Raw genomic sequence first — 23,117 nt, 5'->3', positions numbered from 1 at the left:
GCTGGGGAGGCACTCCACTCCCAGGCATCCCCACTCCTCATGCCCAGGTGTCAAGAGGGCGACATCCAGCAGCACGGAAGGGGCTTGTCCTGGGATGTGAGGAAGACGCTTGGTCACGGCTTTACAGTATCCTTGCGCCAGGCCAAAAAGGCCCTAGAAGCAGCTACAACTTGAACTCTATGTACTAGGCCAACTCTTTCTGTGGGGTAAGAAGAGCATGTGAACAAGAGGGGTATGGGGGGAGGACTGCAGCCCTGCGTTCCTCTCACCACAGCCTGATACAGCTGGGTCCACCCGTTCTGCACCATCCCCTCCCAGGAGCAATGGGTCCAACTAGGGAGCCACAGGCAAAGCTCCCGAGACCAGGCGTTGGGCACACAGCGGCAGAGTGGTTCCAACTGCCTCACCTGCCAAAATTTCACAACTGCTTTCCTTTCTCACCTTTGCCTAAAGCTCCCCAGGCCAGGGCCACACATTACGCGAGGCTAGAGCAGGGGCGGAAGATGCATTACAGTCCTGCGTGGCTTCTGCATCTCCCCTCAAGTCCACCTACGGACTCAAGACTATCAGCAGAGACCCCTCTACTCTTCTCCTAATGTGGCTGTCTCTCATTTTCCAAGCCAACTCACCCCGCACCCAGTGGTGTCCCTCCTGCCAGGGAGAAGCTGGGAAGTTTAACTAGAACTAGATCTAACAGTCTTAATATTCATGTATTTATTCTCAGAACATACAAACTTATCTTCTCAGAGAATAGAAAACAGAGATTTCACTCAGTGACAAAGATGGACACAGCCAGTTCACCGTGTCCCCCGATCTACTTAGAAAATCCCTTGGGGGAGGGGATGCCTAGAGCATACAGCACTCCTTGGTACGGGGCTGTGCACAGGTCTAAAGACTCTCAACTTCCTTTACCATCCAAACAGGAAAACAGCTGTCCAGATGACAGTAAGATTCCACTGTCTGTAATCCTCATGGTGCCAGGTCTCCTGGGGCATCTAGGGCAATGATGCTACTGCATCATTATGCAGTTACACAGTCAAGTCTGTGCCAAAGGAGGTCCCATCCGGCGGCCAGGTTTCTGTTCAGTCTGGGGAGCAATGCCAACTGGCTGCCCCCATAGCCTGGCATGAGCTGATGGCCCAGTGCAATCCCAAAGCAAAGAAGGGCAGAACTGGGCCAAGAAGCTGTGGTAATTTGCTCTCCCTGCCTCCGACAGCATCGTCCTCTCCTTTTGCAGCCCCACACGCAGGCCTCCTGACCTGAGGGTCTGGGCTAGGGAGTTGGATTGTTTTCCTAAGCCCCCATATCCCAAGAGTGAGGACCTGGAAAGAGGGATGTGAGGGTTCTGAAAAACAGGCATCAGGAAGCTTCGGAGATGCCCTCAGCCCACAGGAAGAGTGCTGTGTCAGGCAAAGATGGTCTCTTCCCGGCGCTTCTTGGTGAGGATGGTGCCTGGCTTATGCTGGGCATCTGGGTGGTTGGCTAGTTCGGGGGGACAAGAAGACACTGGGCTTTCCAGGATGGCTTGCTTCAGCTCGTAGAACACAGCAGAGTCCTCTTTTGTGAGGAAGGTGATGGCCACCCCACTCTTGCCTGCTCGTCCTGTGCGGCCAATGCGGTGGATGTAATCTGGGGAATGGGAAGAACATCACTCAGCATAGCCCAGATGCCCTGGGGAGCCGTGTCTGATGCCTCCACTTCTAGAGGCATCCTTCCCACCCCATCTCCAAAGGCAGGAATACAGCACATGCTGCCTGAACCTGAGGCGCCCACAGTGCCCTCTCCAGGTGCCCATCTCCCCTGTCCTCCTACTGACTGCGGTCCCTACCACACTAAGACCCACAGCTGCCTAGCTTCATTCTTCACACTCCTGAGGACACGAGTGTCATCCCAGCTGCTGGGACAACAAACCCAGGTAAGATAAAGAACAGGACTGCTTCTCATGGGAGCAAGCAATCCCAGACTTGGAGCTGAGGGAGGCAGTAACAGCCTTCCATGGACAGCACCCTGACTTCCAGTGGGACACCATAAGGAATCTGACTTCACCCTGGATTGAAGCTGCTTTCCCTGGAACTTACCTTCAATATTTTTGGCCATATCATAGTTGACAACCATAGACACATCTTGGATGTCAATACCGCGACCAGCCACATCTGTAGCCACCAAAATATCCTTGGCCCCAGCCTTGAGGTTGGACAACGCAAACTCTCGCTGCTCCTGGCCTTTTCCACCGTGCAGTGTGCAAGCATTGTACTGTTGGAAGAATGGTGAAGTGAAGAGTGAGCAATGCAATCAAGGAGAGAGACAGGAGTTCAGAGGAATGGGACACAGATGAAGGGAGGGTTGGAGAGAGCAGCAGAGTACGAGAAAGGAAAGGAAACAAGAGAATGACTGCAGTGAAAGGAAGGAGAGAACAAGTGAGCTGAAGAGAGGGATGAGAGAAAAAGGTGTGGTGTGGCAGGGACACACAGAGTAAGGTCAAAGGCAAAACAGCTGGGAGAGCGGTGGAGCCAGACAGATGAGAAGTCCTCAAAGAGAATTAGGGGCAAGATCAGGGTAGAAAGCAGGGATCAAGAAGTTTAAGGAAGTTGAAGAGCTGAGTGACAGGGACACACCCTTCCCCTCAAGCACCAGTGACAGGAGTAAAGGACACTGATTATCAGCTCCCTTCTGACCATATCACCTCCTCTCAACGTACCTAAGCACAGTTTTCACCTACTCTTTTCTACATCCTCAGACTGCCAGGATATGGGTCTCAAACCTTTCCCTGGCTCCACCTCACCACGATGAAGACCCAAGGCAGCTTTGGCTGGCATTACTGCAGCAGACAGGGGGTCCCAGCAATTGACTCCATTCTCTTTATTGCCTCAAACCACCCTTCACCCTGGTCCTAACTTGTTGATTGCTGGACAGGTTAGAGAAAGGGTGAGACTCGAAAGGAAGAGCCTAGGGGGCCCTGCTAGATTTAGAAAGCAGTGCCACAGAGGCTAGACTTTGTTCTCCCCTGCCAGACACACCCCCATCTTCTCCAGGGATTTGGCCAACACGTCGCAGCCCTTCTTCTGGTTGACAAAAATAATGATGGGTGGGTCAAAGCCTTGCTCCAAGATTGCCAGCAGCTTTTTCCTGGAAGGAAGAGGAGAAAAACAAGATGCATAATACCTCCCACTCCAAGTGAAATGCCCAACCCTCACCTATGAACACTACTTTCAGGGTCTTCAATGCCCATGACATTCTGCCCAAGAAAACAGCAGCTCTTCAACACAGCAAAGTAATTGCCCTGCCCTGCACTTGCACTAAAAAAGTTCTCAGAGCCATTTTATTCTCCACCCTGTTTCCCCTGGCTCAGCTGCCCTCATACCTCTTTTCTGACTCTGACATGAGGAAGACCTTCTGTTCCACACGCTCATGGGGCTTGCCTGCGGAGCCAATGTACACCACAGCAGGTCGCCGAAGATAGCTCCTGGCCAGACGCTCCACCGCTGGGGGCATGGTGGCCGTGAACATGACTGTCTATGAAAACAGGAGGCTCAGCCCTGCACCCAGGCAGGAATAATCATATATCCCACTGTCACCGAAGGCAGGTCAGCCCAGACTAAAGAATCTAAAATGTGCCACAGTATAGGCTTTGATAGCCACCACCTTAGAAAATAGTGTCCTCTGAATTCCCATCCTTCCCGAGTACCTGTTCATCAAGGCACTTTCCATCTTATGATGACAGGAAGGATTGAGAGCATTTGCTAGCACCTGTGGTCCCGGTAGCAGCATGAGTCTTTGGAATCGTTTTTCCAGGGCTAAGCTAAATGGCTCCACCCTTAGGACTGTCAGAGGACTGTACCTAGGCACACTTCATTCTAGAAACATGTACTCTGAGCCCACCTAAGGCAAGAAAGGCCCAACAGGAGGTTGGCAACCTTGTACAACTTTTCTTTTTTTTTTGAGACAGGGCCTCACTCTGTTGCCCAGGATGGAATGGAGTAGTGGCACGACCTCACCTCACTGCAACCACTGCCTCCCAGGCTTAAGAGGTCCTCCCACATCAGCCTCCTGAGTGGCTGGCACCACAGGTGTGCACCACCAATGCCCAGCTAATTTTTGTAATTTTTGTAGAGATGGAGTTTCGCCATGTTGCCCAGGCTGGTCTCAAACTCCTGAGCTCAAGTGATCCACCCGCCTTGGCCTGTCCAACTTTTCCCGGCCCAGGGAAGCAGCCTTACTTGGCGGTACTTATGTTTTCCCGACTCAAAGTTGGCCAGCATCTTCTCAGGGTCCTCAGCCTCATCCGTGTCTGGCTTCTGGTTGCTGACAGGCATGTGCTCCAGGATCTTCTGGACATCTGGCTCAAAGCCCATGTCAATCATCCTATCTGCCTCATCCAGAACCACATAGGTACAGCGGCTCAGCACCAGGTAGCGGTTCTCCAGCACATCAATCAAACGCCCAGGGGTAGCAATCACAATCTGAGGAGTACAGTATAATCATTTATAGCCCAGCAGGTGCCCCTTCTTTTCTTTCCTGTGAACTATCCACCCACTTGGGTGACAGACCTCCAATGCTGAGGAACTTGGACCCCAACCTCTGGTTATGTTTAGCAGTAAAGGCTCCTGCAAACTGGCATGAAATCACTTGTTGCCTGGATTTTCTCAGGAATGAATGAGGTCTCTGAGTAAGGTGCAAGGATTAGACAGAGGAGGCAAAATCAGTAGAAACTTTTTTTTTTTTTGGCAAATCATTTCAGATCCTGAAGAAGGAATTTCTTAGATGGGAGAGACTAAGGGGTACTATGAAGGGGGTTGTATAAAGACTAAATTTTTTTTAAAAATTGTAAAAAGACTAAATTTCTACAGCAGACTTCTCATAAAGAGCTCTCCTCCACTTTCCTGAGATGAAGGCAATGCACAAAGTCAAAGATCTGGTCTGGCAGAGTAAAGAGTAACTAAAAGCACAGGCTATGGATATGAATCTCAGCTCTGCCCACTGCCAGCTGTTTGTGACTTCAGGCAGTTATTAACCTGAACCTCAGCTTGATCTATAACAAGGAAATACCACTCTCATACATTATTGTGAGAATTAATGAGCTAATATATATGATATATACTATTTGTGATATAAACCCTGGTGCATAAGTTCTCAATAAGTAGCACATATATATAAACCAGCTCCTTTCTTCATACTACTGCACATATACTCCAGAAACTAGAAACAAAGCCCCAAGATAGCCTTCCCAGACAGCAGGCTGGCTGCTAGATAGAAAAACAAACCTCACAACCCATGCGCAGCCTGAAGCCCTGGTCTTCTCTGGAGATGCCACCAATGACAGCCACAGTGCGGATACCTAGCGGTTTCCCAAACTTGATGGTCTCTTCCTCAATCTGTTGAGCCAACTCACGGGTGGGAGCCAGGATGATGGCATAAGGGCCTTGGTCTGACTCTTCGATCCTGTGGTAAACAGGGTGCCCCACAGCTTCGTGAGCTTTGGTTCTTATCCAACCACAAGCCAGAGCAAGACAAAGTCACTCTTACGGGGAGCAATGGGAATGGGGAGGATGATGAGAAAAGAATGCAATGATCTCACTTAAAAATCAGAGGCCGGGGCTGGGCATGGTGGCTCATGTCTGTAATCCCAGAACTTTGGGAGGCTGAGGCAGGCGGATCACCTGAGGTCAGGAGTTTGAGACCAGCCTGGCCAACATGGTGAAACCCTGCCTCTAATAAAAATACAAAAATTAGCCAGGCGTGGTGGCCGGCGCCTGTAATACCAGCTACTCGGGAGGCTGAGGCAGGAGAATCGCTTGAACCCAGGAGACGGAGGTTGCAGTGAGCTGAGATCACGCCACTGCACTCCAGCCTGGGTGACAGAGACACTCTGTCTCCAAAAAAAAAAATAAGTCCAGAGGCCAGGCAAGGTGGCACAAGCCTATAATCCCAGCACTTTCGGAGGCTGAGGTGGGTGAATCGCTTGAGCCCAGGAGTTTGAGACCAGTCTAGGCAACATGGTAAAACCCTATTTCTACAAAAAATACAAAAATTAGCTGGGCATGTTTGAACACACCTGTAATCCCAGCTACTTGGGAGGCTGAGGTGAGAGGATCTGAGCCTGGGAGGCAACGGTTGCTGTAAGCCAAGATCACACCACTGCACTCCAGCCTAGGCAACAGAGCGAGACTCCATCTCAAAAAGTAAATAAATAAATAAATAATAAATAAATAAAAATCAGAGATTCAGCCAGGTGCAGTGGTTCGCGCCTATAATCCCAGCACTTTGGGAGGCCAAGGCAGGCAGATCAGTTGAGATCGGGAGTTTGAGACCAGCCTGGCCAACATGGTGAAACCTCATCTCTACTAAAAATGTAAAAATTAAGGACGGGCACACTGGCTCACGCCTGTAATTCCAACACTTTGGGAGGCTGAGGCAGGCAGATCACTTGAGGTCAGGAGTTAGAGACCAGCCTGACCAACATGGAGACCCCGTCTCTACTAAAAATACAAAAAAATTAGCCGGGCATGGTGACGGGCACCTATAATCCCAGCTACTTGGGAGGCTGAGGGAGGAGAATCACTTGAACCTGGGAGGAGGAGGTTGCAGTGAGCCGAGATTGCGCCATTGCACTCCAGCCTGGGCAACAAGAGCGAAACTCCGTCTCAAAAAACAAAACAAAACAAAAAACCAAAAATTAGCTGGATGTGGTGGCACACGCCTGTAATCCCCAGCTACTCAGGAGGATGAAGCAGGAGAATCACCTGAAGCTGGGAGGCAAAAGCTGTAGTGAGCCGAGATCGTGCCACTGCACTCCAGCCTGGGTGACAGAGTGAGACTCTGCCTCAAAAAAATAAATAAAATAAAATAAAATAAAATAAATCAGAGACTCCAGGATAGCAAAGTTCTCCAGGTCTTTGCCAGCAACATATACTTCTTCGATACCATGATCCAATTATTCCCTAATATCCAACAAAGAATAAAGAAGAAAGCTTCTGATTATAGACGTAAAACAAAAATCAAACATTCATTTGCCACTTTCACCTTTCCTACCCAGACAAGCCCACTCCAGCTGATGCTAGCTGACCTCACCTGTCAATTTTGGGAAGTGTAGTGATCCAGACCAGCAGTGGGATGAGGAAGGCTGCTGTCTTGCCACTGCCAGTCTCAGCCACACCAATGATGTCACGATTCTGTAGCCCAATGGGAATTGCCTGACGCTGGATAGGTGTTGGTTCCTGCAGTGACCCCAAGAAAGAGTAATAGGTACAGGGAGAGTTATACCACCTGGGCAACCACTGATAGTAGTAAGCACATCTGCTAGCACAATGGAAGGATGCCAAGTACAGTTCACAGAAATAGGGACCCCAAGAAGAAACCTAATCACTAAAAGCCAACACTTCTACCAGAAAGTGACAGAAAAGGTCACATTGGTGCCCACTAGCAACGATGGCTCCAAATAGTCAAGGAACAAAGTTCTCTATTCCCAAACTAGTGTAGGAACATGTCAGATGTCTTGGGCCAATCTATCTCTCCTTACCTTGTAGCCACACTTATCAATGACCTCCAAGATGTGTGGGGGCAGAGAAGAGTCTTTCCAGGATCGGATGGGATTGGGGATCTTGCCACCTTTGGTGGTGATGCTGTAGTCCTCACGGAAGATCCGCCAGTCCCTGTCCGTCATCTCATCTAACTTTTTCTGAGACCAATGACGATCATCCCAGCGCTGCTTGGCTTCCTTCTTACGAAGTTTGCGGAGTCTTGCCCTGGAGCAGGGTGTGAGGAGTAAGTAGAATCAGTGCCCTCCAACTCCTTTCTGTAGAGCCTCTGGGCTCTGTCCAGCCACCCTAGCCTTGATCACTCACTCCTCCTGCTCCTTTTCTTCCAGGGTTCGCCTCTTCTCCATTAGGTCTCCATAGAAACGTGACTGCTCTCGTTTCTGCTGCTTGAGGTCAATGCCTGCAATGAAGCCTCGCCCTAACAACTGCACCTGGTGCCGTTCTTTGTACCTAGGATTGAGATAGAGGAAAAGAAAAAAGGAGGAGCTGTTAACGGCAGTAGGAGGGAAGGGCAGACTACTAGTATGAAACAGTTCTTCCTGGACAGGGTCTTTCTTCCACCAGAGGGCTGGCTGACTACCAGTCTACCAATTTTCCAACCCAGCTTATCTTACTTCCTCCACCTCCGTAGTCATCAGCTCTCTAGGACTGCCTAGTGGAAAAGACCTAGAACTCAGGCCTGAAGCCACTCACAGGGGGTTGTAGTCAATGGATGTGTCCTCAGATGCATCCCACTCAAAAACAAATTTTCGGTCATTGAGATGTCTCGTTCGGCGCCGCTTTTTGATGCCACCCAGGTAACGCTCCTGCCCAGGGACAGAACACAAAGCACATGAGCTTTAAGGCCCAATTCTCACATGCAGAGATCACAATGGCCAAATAACTAAACCTCATTTTTGTGTGGGAGAGAAGTGAAGATGGAGCCAAGGCCTGCACCTTAATGGCATGCAGTTCCTTGCTCTTATCCTTCTCTTCCCGGATCTTCTGCCGCCCTTCCTCATCCTCATTTCCATTGGTCTCCCGTTCCATCCTCTCCCTGCGTTCCCGACGTTCCCGTTCCTGAGGATCTTCTGCAGACCAAAGAAAGCAAAGCTGCAGAAGAGCTCATGGAAGAAAAGAGGAGAGGGAATGGAGGGAATCCAGACGAGGAACACCAAATGAAGAAAAAAAGGGGTAGACTTATGATATGGGGTAAATGGAGATCTAACAGAAAAATGTTTTCTCATAAACTCCCACCATCCTTCCCTTTTCCAAACTCCAGAGTGAACAGGTTTCTGTCTCTCCTAAGAGACACTGTATCTCATCCCACTCTTTCCTCTTCCATCTAGGGGCTACACAGGGTAGAATAACGAACCCAACATCTTCCTGCCCAAGTCTTGGAACTGTTTCCTTTTCTTCCTCTCTTCTTCAAGCATCCTCTGCCGCTCTTCCACCTCCTGCTGCCGTCGCTTTAGAGCTTCAGCCTCTCGTTCTGCTTTGGAGAGGAACTTGGGCTACAAAAGAGATTGGAACTGTCAACAAAGAATCTGGGAGCAGGGTACAATCACATCACTGATGGGGAGATGGCAGGGAACCCAAAAGTATTTGCTCAGGCATTAAGCCTGTTGAGGAAAACACAAATAGGCCTTGGACTCGGTTATGGACTGAACTATGTCCCCTACAGAATTCATATGTTTTTTCAGGCTGGACGTGGTGGCACATGCCTGTAATCCCAGTGTTTTACGAGATCTAGATGGGAGGACCGCTTGAGGCCATGAGTTCAAGACCAGCCTGGGCAACATAGCAGACCTTGTTTCTACAAAAATAAAAAAACTCAGCCAGACATGATGGCATGTGCACAGTCCCAGCTACTCAGGAGGCTGAGGCAGGAAAATCATATGAGCCCAGGAGTTTGAGGTTACAGTGAGCCATGATTGCACCACTGTACTTCAGCCTGGGCAAACGAGCAAGACCTTATCTCTTAAAAAAAAAAAAAAATGTGGCCGAGTGCGGTGGCTTGTGCCTGTAATCCCAGCACTTTGGGAGGCCGAGATGGGCGGATCACGAGGTCAGGAGTTCGAGACAAGCCTGGCCAGCACAGTGAAACCCTATCTCTACTAAAAAAATATAAAAAATTAGCCAGGCATGGTGGCACGTGCCTGTAATCCCAGCTACTCAGGAGGCTGAGGCAGGAGAATTGCTTGAACCTGGGAGGCAGAGGTTGCAGTGAGCAGAGATCATGCCACTGCACTCCAGCCAGCCTGGGCAACGGGGCGAGACTCCATCTCAAACAAACAAACAAACAATGCATGTATTATATATATTTTTTGAGACAGACTCTCGCTCTGTTGCCCAAGCTGCGGTACAGTGGTGTCATCATGGCTCACTGCAGCTTCAACCTCCTGGGCTCAAGCAATATCCTTGCCTCAGCCTCCTGAGTAGCTGGGACTACAGGCGCATGCTACCACAGATGGCTAATTTTTAAAATTTTATAGAGATGGGTTTTCACCATGTTGCCTAGGCTGGTCTAAAAATCCCTGGCTCAAGTGATCCTCCCATCCTGGCCTTCCAACGTATTGGGATTACAGGTGTGAGCCACTGTACCCAGCTCAAAATTCCTATGTGGAAGCCCTAACTCCTAGTACCTCAGAATTTGACTATATGCAGAGACAGGGCATGTAAAGAGGTGATTAAGTTAAAATGAGCCCATTAGGCTGGGCACAGTGGCTCACGCCTGTAATCCCAGCACTTTGTGAGGCCAAGGAGGGCAGATCACTTGAGCCCAGGGGTTCGAGACCAGCCTGGACAACGTGGTGAAATCTGGACTCTACAAAAAATACAAAAATTAGCTGGACGTTGTGGCACGCACCTGTAGTCCCAGATACTTGGGAGGCTGAGGTGGAAGGATTGCTTCAGCCTGGGAGGTGGAGGTTGAAGTGAGCCGATATCATGCCACTGCACTCCATCCTGGGTGACAGAGTGAGACTCTGTCTCAAAAAAAAAAAAAAAAAAAAAAAAAAAAAGGGCCTTTTAGGGTGAGCCCTAATCCAACACAAGGGGTACATGTGTACAGAGGGAGGACCATGTGAAGAGCTGAGGAAGAAGACAGCCTTATAAGCCAAGGAGAGAGACCTCAGAAGAAATAACCCTGCTGACAACTCCGCTCTCAGACTTCCAGCCTCCAGAACTGTGAGAAAATTAATTTCTGTCATTGAAGTCACCCAGTCTGTGGTATTGTGTTATGGCAGCCTGAGCAGATGAATGAAGACCCTCAAGTACTTACCTTAGCCTCAGCTTCTTCCTCAGCCTTTTTCTTGGCCAGAAGCTCCTCCAGGGATAATGGCTGGGCCTGAAGATAAAACAGAACTTTAGTCTATAAAGGCTCTCTCCCTTTAAAGATCAACAGAGCAACGCACGAGTTGAAGATGAAAAATATCCTTCCTCTCCTTTACCTTAGGCTTCTTATCACCATGTTCATCCTCTTCATCCTTCTTAGAGTCTCTGTCCTTCCGAGATTTAAAGTCTTTTCCTCGACCAGGAGATAAGCTTTGAGGAAAAGGAACAAGGTCCACATCACTCTTACTTCAGTGCCTGGATGAGGTTCAAGTTGAGCCCCAAAAAGAGAATGGAAGTTTCCCCATGACTCAACAAGACTGGCCCATAGTCATCTATCATGTCTTGAAACTCTCTTAGCAGGCATGGTCATTCTGCCAGCTCTGAAACCTAATTATGGCCCTGTCTTGGCCCCTTTCTACCCAAATCTCCTTTTGAGACTAACCTCTTTTGGGAAGTGGGACTTTACTACTGATGTCAAAAATATTTTCCCTAGGCCAGGCGCGGTGTCTCATGCCTATAATCCCAGCACTTTGGGAGGCTAAGACAGGTGGGTTACCTGAGGTCAGGAGTTCAAGACCAGCCTGGCCAACATGGCAAAACCCTGTCTCTAGTAAAAACACAAAAATTAGCCAGGCATGGTTGTTTAGAGAAAACTTTTTTTTTTTTTTTTTTTTTGAGACGCAGTCTCACTCTGTCGCCCAGGCTGGAGTGCAATGGTGTGATCTCAGCTCACTGCAACCTCTGCCTCCTGGGTTCAAGCAATTTTCCTGCCTCAGCCTCCTGAGTAGCTGGGACTACAGGCGAGTACTGCCACCACTGGCTAATTTTTATATTTTTAGTAGAGACGAGGTTTCACCATGTTGGCCAGGCTGGTCTCGAACTCTTGACCTCAGGTGATACATCCACCTCGGCCACCCAAAGTGCTAGGATTACAGGTGTGAGCCACAGCGCCTGGCCCTCCTTAACTCTTTAATATACAATGAATTTAGCCTACATGGCCACCACCACAAGCCAAGAAGATACTGCTATCTATATTCCCTCATCATTTTTCATTCCTATCAATCCCAACAATCCTTTCCCCATACCTGCTCTAAGCTTAATCTACAAGATAATTCAAACAACCCCACTGAGTTTCTGTTAGGAGCATTCTGTCCTCTGCCTTGAATTCTAACCTATACTTTCAGGGCCTGATAAGAACTCTGTATACAGGCCAGGCACAATGGCTCACACCTGTAATCCCAGCACTTTGAGAGGCCGAGGTGGCCGGATCACCTAAGGTCAAGAGTTCGAGACCAGCCTGGCCAACAGGCAAAACGGCTGTCTCTACTAAAAATACAAAAATTAGCCAGGTGTGGTGGCTCGTGCCTGTAATCCCAGCACTTTGGGAGGCCGAGGTGGGTGGATCACCTGAGGTCAGGAGTTTGAGACCAGCCTGGCCAACATGGAGAAACCCTGTCTCTACTAAAAATACAAAAATTAGCCAGGCATGGTGGCGCATGCCTGTATTCCCAGCTACTTGGGAGGCTGAGGCAGGAAAATTGCCTGAACCCAAGAGGCAGAGGTTGCAGTGAGCCGAGATCGTGCCATTGCACTCCAGCCTGGGCAACAGGACAAAAACTCGGTCTCAAAAAAACCCCCAAAAAAACCAAAATCTGGTGGCAGATGCCTGTAGTCCAGCTACTCAGGAGGCTGAGGTGGGTGGATCACCTAAGCCTGGGGGAGTCAAGGCTGCAGTAAGTTGTGATCACACCACTGCACTCCAGGCTGGGCAAAAGAGTGAGACCCTGCCTCAAAAAAATAAATAAGAAAGAGAGCTCTGTAATAACTACCAACAGAATCTGTTAAGAGAAATCTACTTTCTTTCTTTCTTTTTTTTTTTTTTTTGAGACAGAGTCTTGCTCTGTCGCCCAGGCTGGAGTGCAGTGGCGTGATCTCGACTCACTGCAGGCTCCGCCTCCCGGGTTCACGCCATTCTCCTATCTCAGCCTCCTGAGTAGCTGGGACTACAGGCACCCGCCACCACGCCCGGCTAATTTTTTGTATATTTAGTAGAGACAGGGTTTCACCATGTTAGCCAGGATGGTCTCGATCTCCTGACTTCGTGATCCACCCGCCTCAGCCTCCCAAAGTGCTGGGATTACAGGCGTGAGCCACCACGCCTGGCGAAAAATCTACTTTCATAAGAAGCTGAGCAAACTCAGGTGCAGAGAAGAAATGGGAGCATTCCCCTAAAGCCCCCTCTCATTCCTTCATGTACCTGGATCGTTTACGGTCCTTGTCCCGTCTGTGCCCATCCTTGTCTCGATCTCGGTCCTTCTTATTCCGATCCCGCTCCTTATCTCGTTCTCGTTCTTTGTGCCGTCGTTCTCTGGAAGACCGCAAATTTAAGAATTCACTTGGTATTTCCAAAGTATCTTGCTTCACTGCAGCCCTGAGAAAGTTCCTATACTCTCGTCCCAAAGTAATGTTTTACAAATTAGAGAATGTATCTCTCACGGAAATAACGAGGGAATTCTAAGAAGCTTTTATAGATCAGAGATGTACTGTTAAATATTAACGGCAATGACAGGTCACGGACTATGTGAACAGATGAACCTTCCTTTTTTATTTTTTTGAGATGGAGTCTCACTCTCTCGCCCAGGCTGGAGTGCAGTGGTGTGATCTCGGCTCACTGCAGCCTCTGCCTCCCGGGTTCAAGGAATTGTCATGCCTCAGCCTCCCAAGTAGCTGGGATTACAGATGTGCACCACCATGCCTGGCTAATTTTTGTATTTTTAGTAGAGATGGGGTTTTGCCATGTTGGCCAGGCTGGTCTCAAACTCCTCACCTCAAGTAATCCACCTACCTCAGCCTCCCAAAGTGCTGGGATTATAGGTATGAGCCACCGCGCCCGGCCACAGATGAACCTTCCTTGATAACCCGGACCTTCACCTTACAAGTTCCCTCTCAACCTTTTTTTTTTTTTTTTTTTTTGTATTTTTAGTAGAGATCAGGTATCACTGTGTTAGCCAGGATGGTCTCGATCTCCTGACCTCGTGATCCACCTGCCTCGGCCTCCCAAAGTGCTGGGATTACAGGCGTGAACCACCGCGCCCAGCCCCCTCTCAACTTTTAAGAGTTGGGTCACTGAGGAAAACTGAAAACACTTGCAGGTCCAACTGGGCTAGGAGTAGATTAATGTACAAAAAGTAGATGCCTAGCCGGGCGTGGTGGCTCACGCCCATAATCCCAGCACTTTGGGAAGCTGAGGTGGGTGGATCACCTGAGGTCGGAAGATTGAGATCAGCCTGACCAACGTGGAGAAACCCCGTCTCTACTAAAAATACAAAATTAGCCAGGTGTGGTGGCACATGCCTGTAATCCCAGCTATTCGGGAGGCTGAGGCAGGAGAATTGCTTGAACCTGGGAGGCAGAGGTTGCAGTGAGCGGAGATAGTGCCATTGCACTCCAGCCTGGGCAACAAGAGTGAAACTCCATCTTTAAAAAAAAAAAAAAAGGCCGGGCGCGGTGGCTCACGCCTGTAATCTCAGCACTTGGGGAGGCTGAAGCAGGCAGATCACGAGGTCAGGAGATCGAGACCATCCTGGCTAACACGGTGAAACCTCATCTCTACTAAAAATACAAAAACATTAGCCGGGCATGGTGGCGGGCGCCTGTAGTCCCAGCTACTCACTCGGGAGGCAGAGGCAGGAGAATGGCGTGAACCTGCGAGGCGGAGCTTGCAGTGAGCTGAGATCGCGCCACTGCACTCCAGTTTGGGTAACAGAGCGAGACTCTGTCTCAAAAAATAAAAATAAAAAGTAGATGCCTAATACTGGAGGCATCAGAAGAACCAAGAAGGAAGAAATCTGAAACGTACTCTCCCTTCCCATGTAATAACATACAAAGTTACTTTACCTTTCTGCAGATTTGGAACGGGAACGAGAGCGAGAACGGCTGCCTCCTCGACGTCTATCCCTTGAACGATGCCGCTTTCTATCTTTAGACGGGGAAGACTTCCGGTCCCGGTCTCTATCCCGCTCTCTGTCAGGAGTCCGCGATCGCTTCCTTTCCTCCTTGGAAGGTGATGCATCACGGTCCTTTTTGTCAGCCAGCTCTCCTGCCATCTGTAGTGAGTAGGAAGAGTACTTACAATGTACTAGACACTGCTCTAAACTGCTTATATATAATTCACTTACCCTCAAAACAACCCTATGAGGTGGATATATTAGTATGTCTATCGTACAGATGAGAACGCTGAAGCTCAGGTATATAAAGGAACTTGTCTGAGGGCAGACAGGTAGTGGCAGAGTTGCAGGCAGTCTGGCTCCACAGGCCATCGTTACTCACTATATTGTCTCCCTGTAATTCCTTTCAGAGTCTCACTCTGTCACCCAGGCTGGAGTGCAGTGGTGCAATCATAGGTCACTGCAGCTTCAACTTCCTGGGCTCAAGCCATCCTCCTGCCTTGCCTAGCTAATTTATTTTTTTTATAGACAGGGTCTCACTATGTTGCCCAGGCTGGTCTTAAATTCCTGACCTCAAGCAATCCTCCTGCCTCAGCCTCTAAAAGGCTGAGATTACAGGCGTGAGCCACAGTGCCTGGTCGATTCCTTTTTATATATTCATTTCTAAATATGTACAGTGAATATACCATGTTTTTGTAATTAGACTACAAAAGAGTATTAAAAGAAGTGTTAGTGTATGAACAGTGTCCCAACTATTTCTAGAAACATCCTATATTGCTTACTTTGAAGTTTATTAGGTCTGCCAACCCACTAGGATCAGTTAGCAGTCATACATCTGAGAGAGAGAAATTTTCTTGAGCTCATAAAGAAAGCTCAATGGAGAAAAAAGTTTAACTTTGAGATCTGGATTATGTTATAATTAGCACCACAAGGAAAACCTGAATTTAAGTGGAGAAACACACTTTTACTCAGATTAAAAGAAATGTAACTCTAATTATGCAATGGGAAGAACTTGGTGAAGGGTACACAGGACCTCTATACACATTTTTTAACTTCCTGTGAAACTATAATTATTTCAAAGATATATATTTTAAATACTCAAAACTAGAGGTTGCAGAAGTCCTGATTGACATTCCCTATTGAGATTTTCACAACCTTGGTCATCTGCATAACCCAGTTTTGTGAAAGTTTTCAGCAGGAATTTTTTCTGTCTCCCTCCTACCTGGGAGACACCGAACACCACTCCCACACTGTCAACTATTCTTTGGACTATGAAATCTAGTTCAGCCAGGAGCTAAAACTGCAGCAAGCCTGAATCTGCAACCACCTCATCATCATCCCAAAGACTTGGGATACATTTCTCGCAACTTATTTTATCCCCAAATGGTTCAGCTCGAATGGTTCCTTAAGCTTTAGCTTACAAGCCCCCTTCTCATGCCATTCCCTGCCATATATCCTTAAGAAAGATTGTATAAAGATGAGAAAAGAAAAATGAACAAGAAGCACTTTCAAAAGGTGAGGACAACCCATTTTATCTCACAATCACCTGAGAAATGACTGATTGTTCTGTATCAGTACATCATGGCTATCACACAGAAATACCTATGTCTTGGGCTGGGCACGGTGGCTCACGCCTGTAATCCTAGCACTTTTGGAGGCCAAAGCAGGCAGATCATGAGGTCAGGAGATTGAGACCATCCTGGCCAACACGGTGAAACCCCATCTCTACTAAAAATACAAAAATTAGCCAGGCATGGTGGCACGTGCCTGTAGTCCCAGCTACTCAGGAGGCTGACGCAGGAGAATCACTTGAACCCAGGAGGCAGAGGTTGCAGTGAGCCAAGATCATACCACTGCACTCCAGCCTGGCAGCAGAGCGTGACTCCGTTTCAAAAAAAGAAAGAAATACCTATGTCTTGACTGGGTGTGGTGGCTCATGCCTGTAATCTCAGCACTTTGGGAGGCTGAGGTGGGTGGATTGCTTGTCCAGGAGTTCGAGACCAACCTGGGCAATATGGCAAAAACCCATCTCTACTAAAAATATAAAAAATTAGCCACACATGGTGGTACATGCTACCCAGGAGGCTGAGGTGGAAGGACTGCTTGAGCCCGGGAGGCAGAGGCTGCAGTAAGCCGAGATTGTGCCACTGCACCCCAGTCTGGGTGACAGGGCAAAACCCTGTCACACACCAAAAAATAAAAAATAAAAAAAAAACACTTACAGCCCTAAGAAAACAATCCCAAAGGAAGGCTATTTTCTCTGTACAGCATCCTGGATTTCATTCATTCTTTCAACAAATATTCACCGAGCACCTACAAGGTGCCAGAAATTGTTGTAGGTAACGGAGACAAAGCAGTAAAGAAAACAAAGTCTCATGCTGGGCGCGGTGGCTCACGCCTATAATCCCAGCACTTTGGGAGGCTGAAGCGGGCAGATCAAGAGGTCAGGAGATCAAGACCATCCTGGCTAACAGGGTGAAACCCCGTCTCCACTAAAAATACAAAAAAATTAGCCGGGCGTGGTGGCGGGCGCCTGTAGTCCCACCTACTCGGGAGGCTGAGGCAGGAGAATGGCGTGAACCTGGGAGGCAGAGCTTGCAGTGAGCAGAGATCGTGCCACTGCACTCCAGCCTGGGTGACAGAGTGAGACTCCGTCTCAAAAACAAAACAAAACAAAAAAAAAAAAAAAGAAAACAAAGTCTCCTACTTCATAAAGCTTAAATTCTAGTGTAGCGGAAAGGATTTTAAATAGTAACGAATGCTAATGAAGAAAATAAAACAGTGATATGATGGGTAGGGGTATAACAAGAGATAGATGGCTCAGGGAAGAAGTTTTAGTTGACATTTAAGCTGAGACTTGAATGATGGGAAAGAGGGCCATGAAAAGATCAGGGTAAAAAACCCTTGTTAGATACAAGAAATGTGAACTAGCTTAGCATGTTTGTCAGGTTTGTTTTGTTGTTGTTGTTGAGACAGGGTCTCACCCTCTCAAGCAAGACGGAGGGCAGTGGCACAATCATGGCACACTGCAGCCTTGACTTCCCAGGCTCAAGCGATCCTCCTGCCTCGGCCTCCCAAGTAGCTGGGACTATAGGCGCATGCCACCACACCTGACTAATTTTTTTTTTTTTTTTTTTTTGAGATGGAGTCTTGCTCTGTCGCCCAGGCTGGAGTGCAATGGCATGATCTTGGCTCACTACAACCTCCACCTCCCAGGTTCAAGTGATTCTCCTGCCTCAGCCTCCCGAGTAGTTGGGATTACAGGCGCGTGCCACCACGCCTGGCTAATTTTTGTATTTTTAGTAGAGGCGGGGTTTCACCATGTTGGCCAGGCTGGTCTCAAACTCCTGACCTCAGGTGATCCGCCCTGAGTGCCCAAAGTGCTGGGATAACAAGCATGAGCCACCGTGCCCGGCCCCAACTAATTCTTAAAATTTTTATTAGAGACAAGGTCTCAATTTGTTGCCCAGGCTAGTCTTGAACTCCTGGGTTCAAGGGATCCTTCTGCCTCAGCCTCCCAAAGTGCTGGTATTATAGGTGTGAGCCCAACTGCACGTTTGTCAGTTAAAAACATATTTGTTTGGCCAGGCCTGGTGGCTCATGCCTCTAGTACCAGTACCTTGGGAAGCCAAGGCGGGAGGATCACTTAAGCCCAGGAGTTCGAGACCAGCCAGGGTAATATAGCAAGACTTCCCGTCTATTTTGAACAATAAAATTTTACATTTATAAACAGTTAAAAATCAGCCGGAGGCCAGGAGCAGTGGCTCATGCCTGTAATCCCAGCACTTTGGGAGGCTGAGGTAGGCAGATCATGAGGTCAGGAGTTCGAGACTAGCCTGGCCAACAGGGTGAAACCCCGTCTCTACTAAAAATACAAAAATTAGCCAGGCGTGGTGTCAGGCATCTGTAATCCCAGATACTCGGAAGGCTGAGGCAGAACTGCTTGAACCCAGGAGGTGCGGGTTGTTGTGAGCCGAGATACTGCCACTGCACTCCAGCCTGGGTGACAGAGCAAGACTCCCTCTGTCTCGAGAGGGAAAAAAAAAAAAAAAAAAGTCAGCCAGGTGTGGTGGTTCACACTTGTAATCCTAGCACTTTGGGAGGCTGAGGGTGGGTGGAATGCCTGAGCTCAAAAGTGCTCAAGAGCTCATAGGCAGAGGCCTGGGAGGAAAATATCGTCCAGGAACACGGCTTGTGCCCCCAGGAGCCAATACTACCTATGGGGCCCATGCCCCTTCGCTCCTGCCTGGGGAGGATCACCTGAGCCCAGGCTGAGGTGGAAAGACTTCTTGACCCTAGGAAGCACTGATGCAGGAGGAATACTGACTCAAGATGAGTTCAGTGAGCTGGGCAGGAGTTAGATAATGAAAATGTGTTACAGGTCAGAGTAGAGTTAACTTGGCTTTTAACTGCAATGGGGATCTTAGAAGAGCTTTAAATAGGAAGCTATCTAATACTTTGGTGACTTGCAAGAAAATATACAGTAGAGAGACAGAGTGAAAACACAACCACTGAGAGTGCTATTATGGTACTCTAGGCAAGAGATGGCAGTGGCTTGTTCTAGGAACGTGGCGATGGAGATGGAAAGAAGTAGGCAGCGTCAGAGTATATTTTGGAGGCAAAGCTAACAGGACTTACTAAGGGAGAAGCAGAAAGAGCAGACACAAAGATAGCCCCTAAATTTATAGTTTCAGCAACCTAATAGTTTGTGGTGCCATAGCAAACAAACTGGAGAAGACTAGGGAACGAACAGATTTAAGAGGAAATCAAACGTTTCATTTTGGCCAGGTTGAGTGTGAGACTATCTGTGGAGATTCCCAGAAGGCAAAGAGAAATGCAAATCTGAACTTAGGGGAGAGGGTCTGTAGACAAAAACTTGAGTCACCAATACACAGATAGCTTTTAAAGCCATGGGACACTAAATGATATTACCTAAGTAGGCAGCATAGTGAAAGAAAAAAATAGAGAAGAAGCTCCAGAATTGAGCTCTGGAACACTTTAACAGGAGTTAGCCACGGGATGAACCAGAGAAAAAGACTGAAAAGAACTAGCAGCCAGTGAGAAAAGACAAAGAAAAGCATGGCAACGAAGAAGCCAAAAACATGTTTCAAGGAGGGAGGGGTCAACTGTGTCAAGTACCACCGAAGTGGAGAGGGAATAAGGGACAGGGAAGTAACCGCTGAATTTGGAAAAATGGAGATTGGTGACCTTGACAAGAGCTGTTTCAGTGGCATTGCGGGAATGGAAGCCTGAGTGGAATAAGTTTGGAAGAGAATGAAAAATGAGAAGAAGACAGTAAATACAGGCAACTTTTATTACAGGTTCTATTATCACAAGGGCCAAATAATCAGGCTGACTCTGGCCATGCTTCCCAGCAGCCTTCCTCTCAAACCTCCAGATCTTCAGGTCCTCAGTTCTTGCAGGGCAGGGGCACATTCTTTTTTTTCATTCAATGACGTATTTAACAAGCATCTACTGTACGCAAGGCACAGTGCTAGGTGCTATGTGAGTTACAAAAATAAATTCTGTTCACGGGAAGTGTTTAGAACAACAGGGTTATGAGGTCGGACGCGGTGGCTCACGCATGTAATCCTAACACTTTAAGAGGCCGAGGCAGGTGAATTGCCTGAGCTCAGGAGTTCGAGACCAGCCTGGGGAACACGGCGAAACCCCGTCTCTACTAAAAATACAAAAAATTAGCCGGGCGTGGCGGCGTGCGCCTGTAATCACAGCTACTCGGGAGGCTGAGACAGGAGAATCGCTTGAACCCGGGAGGCGGAGGTTGCAGAGAGCCGAGATCGTGCCATTGCATTCCAGCCTGGGCGACAGAGCGAGACTCCGTCTCAAAAAAAAAAAAAAAGAAAAGAAAAGAAAAAAAAGAACAATAGGGGGTATCAGACACATACCAAGAAGAGTATCAAGGCTCAGATGTAGTAATACAGGTGTTCAAAGGCGTTTCCTTTCACTTGTAAAAGATGATGTGGAAGGCTTGGAAGAGGAAGTGACGCTTGAGCCTTTAAGTATAAGTAGAATTTTAAGATATGTAATTAAGGACGCGGAAAAGAAGTCATTCCCGGCAAAAGAAATAATACGGGCGGCGCAGAGGCGGGAAAACATGGACTGACTGCGAGAGAAAAGCCAGAGTTCCAGTTTGGCTGCACCAAAAGCTACTTTAAGCATGAAAGAATAAGGTCAGACTGGGGGTATCAGAGGCGCTGTGCCCATAGGCAGAGTCCTGGGAGGAAAATATCGTGCAGGGACGTGGCCTGTGCCCGGAGGAGCCAACACTACCCCTGGGGCCCGCGCCCCTTCACTCCAGCCCGCCCGAGCTTCCCGGGTTCATGCCCCTTCTCTGAGGCGTTCTTTCCCGCCTCGTCCAGGAGGCAGGGGCCACCGCCGTGCCCTGACTCTAGCCCTTTCTGTAAGCTCGTGGGAACCGCCTCCACCGCCCGGGACTCACCACCCTGAGTCTGAACCGCCCAACGCGGCCTCAACGTCGCGGAGCCGTCGCCATCTTTCCCGTTTCCTGGTCGCGGAGATGAACCGCCCCGGCCGCGAGGCAAGCTGGGAAGGCGAGTTCCTGGAGCTGGGCGGCACAGGCCGACACTGAGGCCTGGAAACTACCAATCCCAGAATGCATGGCTTGAGCGCCGGCCGCAGGCTGCGGGGTCTGTCGGGCAATGTGGTTTGCCAGACGTTAGCGTCCGGGAAGGAAGAGTTTTTCGCAAATAGGCTTTCGGCATTAGGTTCTCCCGCCAAGCACCCTTCTTGGAATCGGCTGGTCTTCCTAGAAACTACAGTCTATGACTGTCGTTGCCCGTGGCTTACAGTGGAGGAATTTAAGGGCTTCCTGAGATATCTATAGTACGTAATTATAGCTAACAACCGCAGTAACAACAATAAATACCATTCGTGGAAAAGCGGTTTTTATAACAATTCTGTGAGAATGGGGCTAGCCCCATTTTACAGTTGGACAAACTAAAGATTAGGTTACCGGAGTAGGTTCACAAGGAGGGTGATGCAATTCTCCATTGTGTGTGGAACTATCCCAGGCTTAGGAGGACGTTTTAGCAACCTTGGCCCCTGCAGCCGGGTGAATGCCATAACAACCCCCAGTTATTGTTACAGCTCCAAATGAGCCCACACAATGGGCTCTAAAGTCCTCCCGGAAGGATGGTATCTCCTGGGCTCTAGCACCTGTTTTCTCAACATTCCAGATGGAACCCTGGTTTCCTCAATTTCTTGCCCTTTGGAATGTGACCAATTGTTGAGCTATCTTGGTATTTTTGCTTCTTTCTTCCCCCAGATTCCCCTACTTCAGTCTTCCACTGAGTTTTGTTGTTGCTGTTGTTGTTGTTGTTGTTTTAACGTCAAATCGTAAGTTCACTTTGTGTTTCTCTTTGGTCTTATGGGTTCATAGCTCTTTCCCTCAAAACAAAACAAAACATTGCAGTTGCGGAAACGGTTTAGATAACCAGAAGTATCTCGGACCTCCCTTCCCATTTTGCCAGCAGCAGGTTTGTTGCTTCAATTCCACATGGCTGTAGGTCTGCCTTTTCTCTCTGAATATGCCCAAGCTCTCAAGCAGAGCCTCAGGATAGACCCAAGTAATCCTAAAGCCCTGAGCATCACGTACAATGGCCCAAAGTAACCCTCGGAGACACACACTTCTCTTAGAACCTGCAGCCTTTCACCTCCCAGCTTCTACTCCAGAGAGAACGGAAGGGAAAGAAGAGAGCTCTGAGATCTGTTAGGTGTAATTCACCACAAAAGCACGAGAGGGCGCTCGACTCACAGATTCACAGATTAAACTAAGAATCAGACCAACCATGGTAGGCCAGAATCTTCAAAAACTGCAGCCACTTTTTATTGAGAATCTTCTAAGTGCTCAGCTCTGGGCTGGACACTTAACCTGCCTTATTTGTTTTACTTAGTTCTCATAGCAGTATGAGATGAGTGCTATCTCCATTTTACTGGTAAGGAGATTGTGGCCCAGAAAGAGTAATTATGCCTTCAAAGGCCACATAGTTAAAAGAATGGGCCAGGTGAGGTGGCTCATGCTTGTATCTCAGCACTTTGGGAGGCCAAGACAGGAGGACTGCTTGAGCCCAGGAGGGCGAGGTCGCAGTGAGCCATGCTCGTGCCACTGCACTACAGCCTGGGTGACAGAGCAAAACCCTGACTGGAAAAAAAAAAAAAGAAAGAAAAAAGAAAAGAAAAGAATGGAGCCAAAATTCAGGTTCATTTAACTTCAGAGTCCATTACCTTTCCCCATTTTCAGGCTGCCATCTCAACTCTCTTTAAATTGAGCTCCTGGAGG

The 23,117-nt window shown here is 48.4% G+C and overlaps 1 protein-coding gene across 2 annotated transcripts; it reads right to left on the bottom strand.

Moving 5' to 3' along the window:
* Positions 1 to 691: 691 nt before the first annotated feature.
* On the bottom strand, positions 692 to 22,523 carry DDX23 (DEAD-box helicase 23). 2 transcript variants are annotated; one of them, XM_019038774.4, is made up of 17 exons: positions 21,258 to 22,523; positions 14,748 to 14,956; positions 13,108 to 13,218; positions 10,967 to 11,060; positions 10,798 to 10,863; positions 8,890 to 9,028; positions 8,472 to 8,605; positions 8,229 to 8,341; positions 7,842 to 7,985; positions 7,517 to 7,742; positions 7,069 to 7,214; positions 5,262 to 5,439; positions 4,218 to 4,460; positions 3,362 to 3,513; positions 3,018 to 3,126; positions 2,079 to 2,253; positions 692 to 1,629 (listed from the first exon to the last, which is right to left on the bottom strand). In XM_019038774.4, exons 2-17 carry the CDS (start codon positions 14,954 to 14,956, stop codon positions 1,406 to 1,408), a joined length of 2,463 nt encoding a protein of 820 aa, XP_018894319.1. In that variant the 5' UTR covers positions 21,258 to 22,523; the 3' UTR covers positions 692 to 1,405. The 2 variants fall into 2 exon arrangements, with proteins under 2 accessions (XP_018894319.1, XP_055213293.1); XM_055357318.2 differs by having other exon boundaries at positions 20,704 to 21,269.
* Between the last annotated feature and the right edge of the window lie 594 nt (positions 22,524 to 23,117).

This window comes from Gorilla gorilla, chromosome 10 (genome assembly GCF_029281585.2).
Source record: "Gorilla gorilla gorilla isolate KB3781 chromosome 10, NHGRI_mGorGor1-v2.1_pri, whole genome shotgun sequence".
In the NCBI taxonomy this organism is placed as follows: Eukaryota; Metazoa; Chordata; class Mammalia; order Primates; family Hominidae; genus Gorilla; species Gorilla gorilla.
Note: the sequence above shows the minus strand (reverse complement) of the source record. Positions and strands in the feature narration are given on the sequence as shown.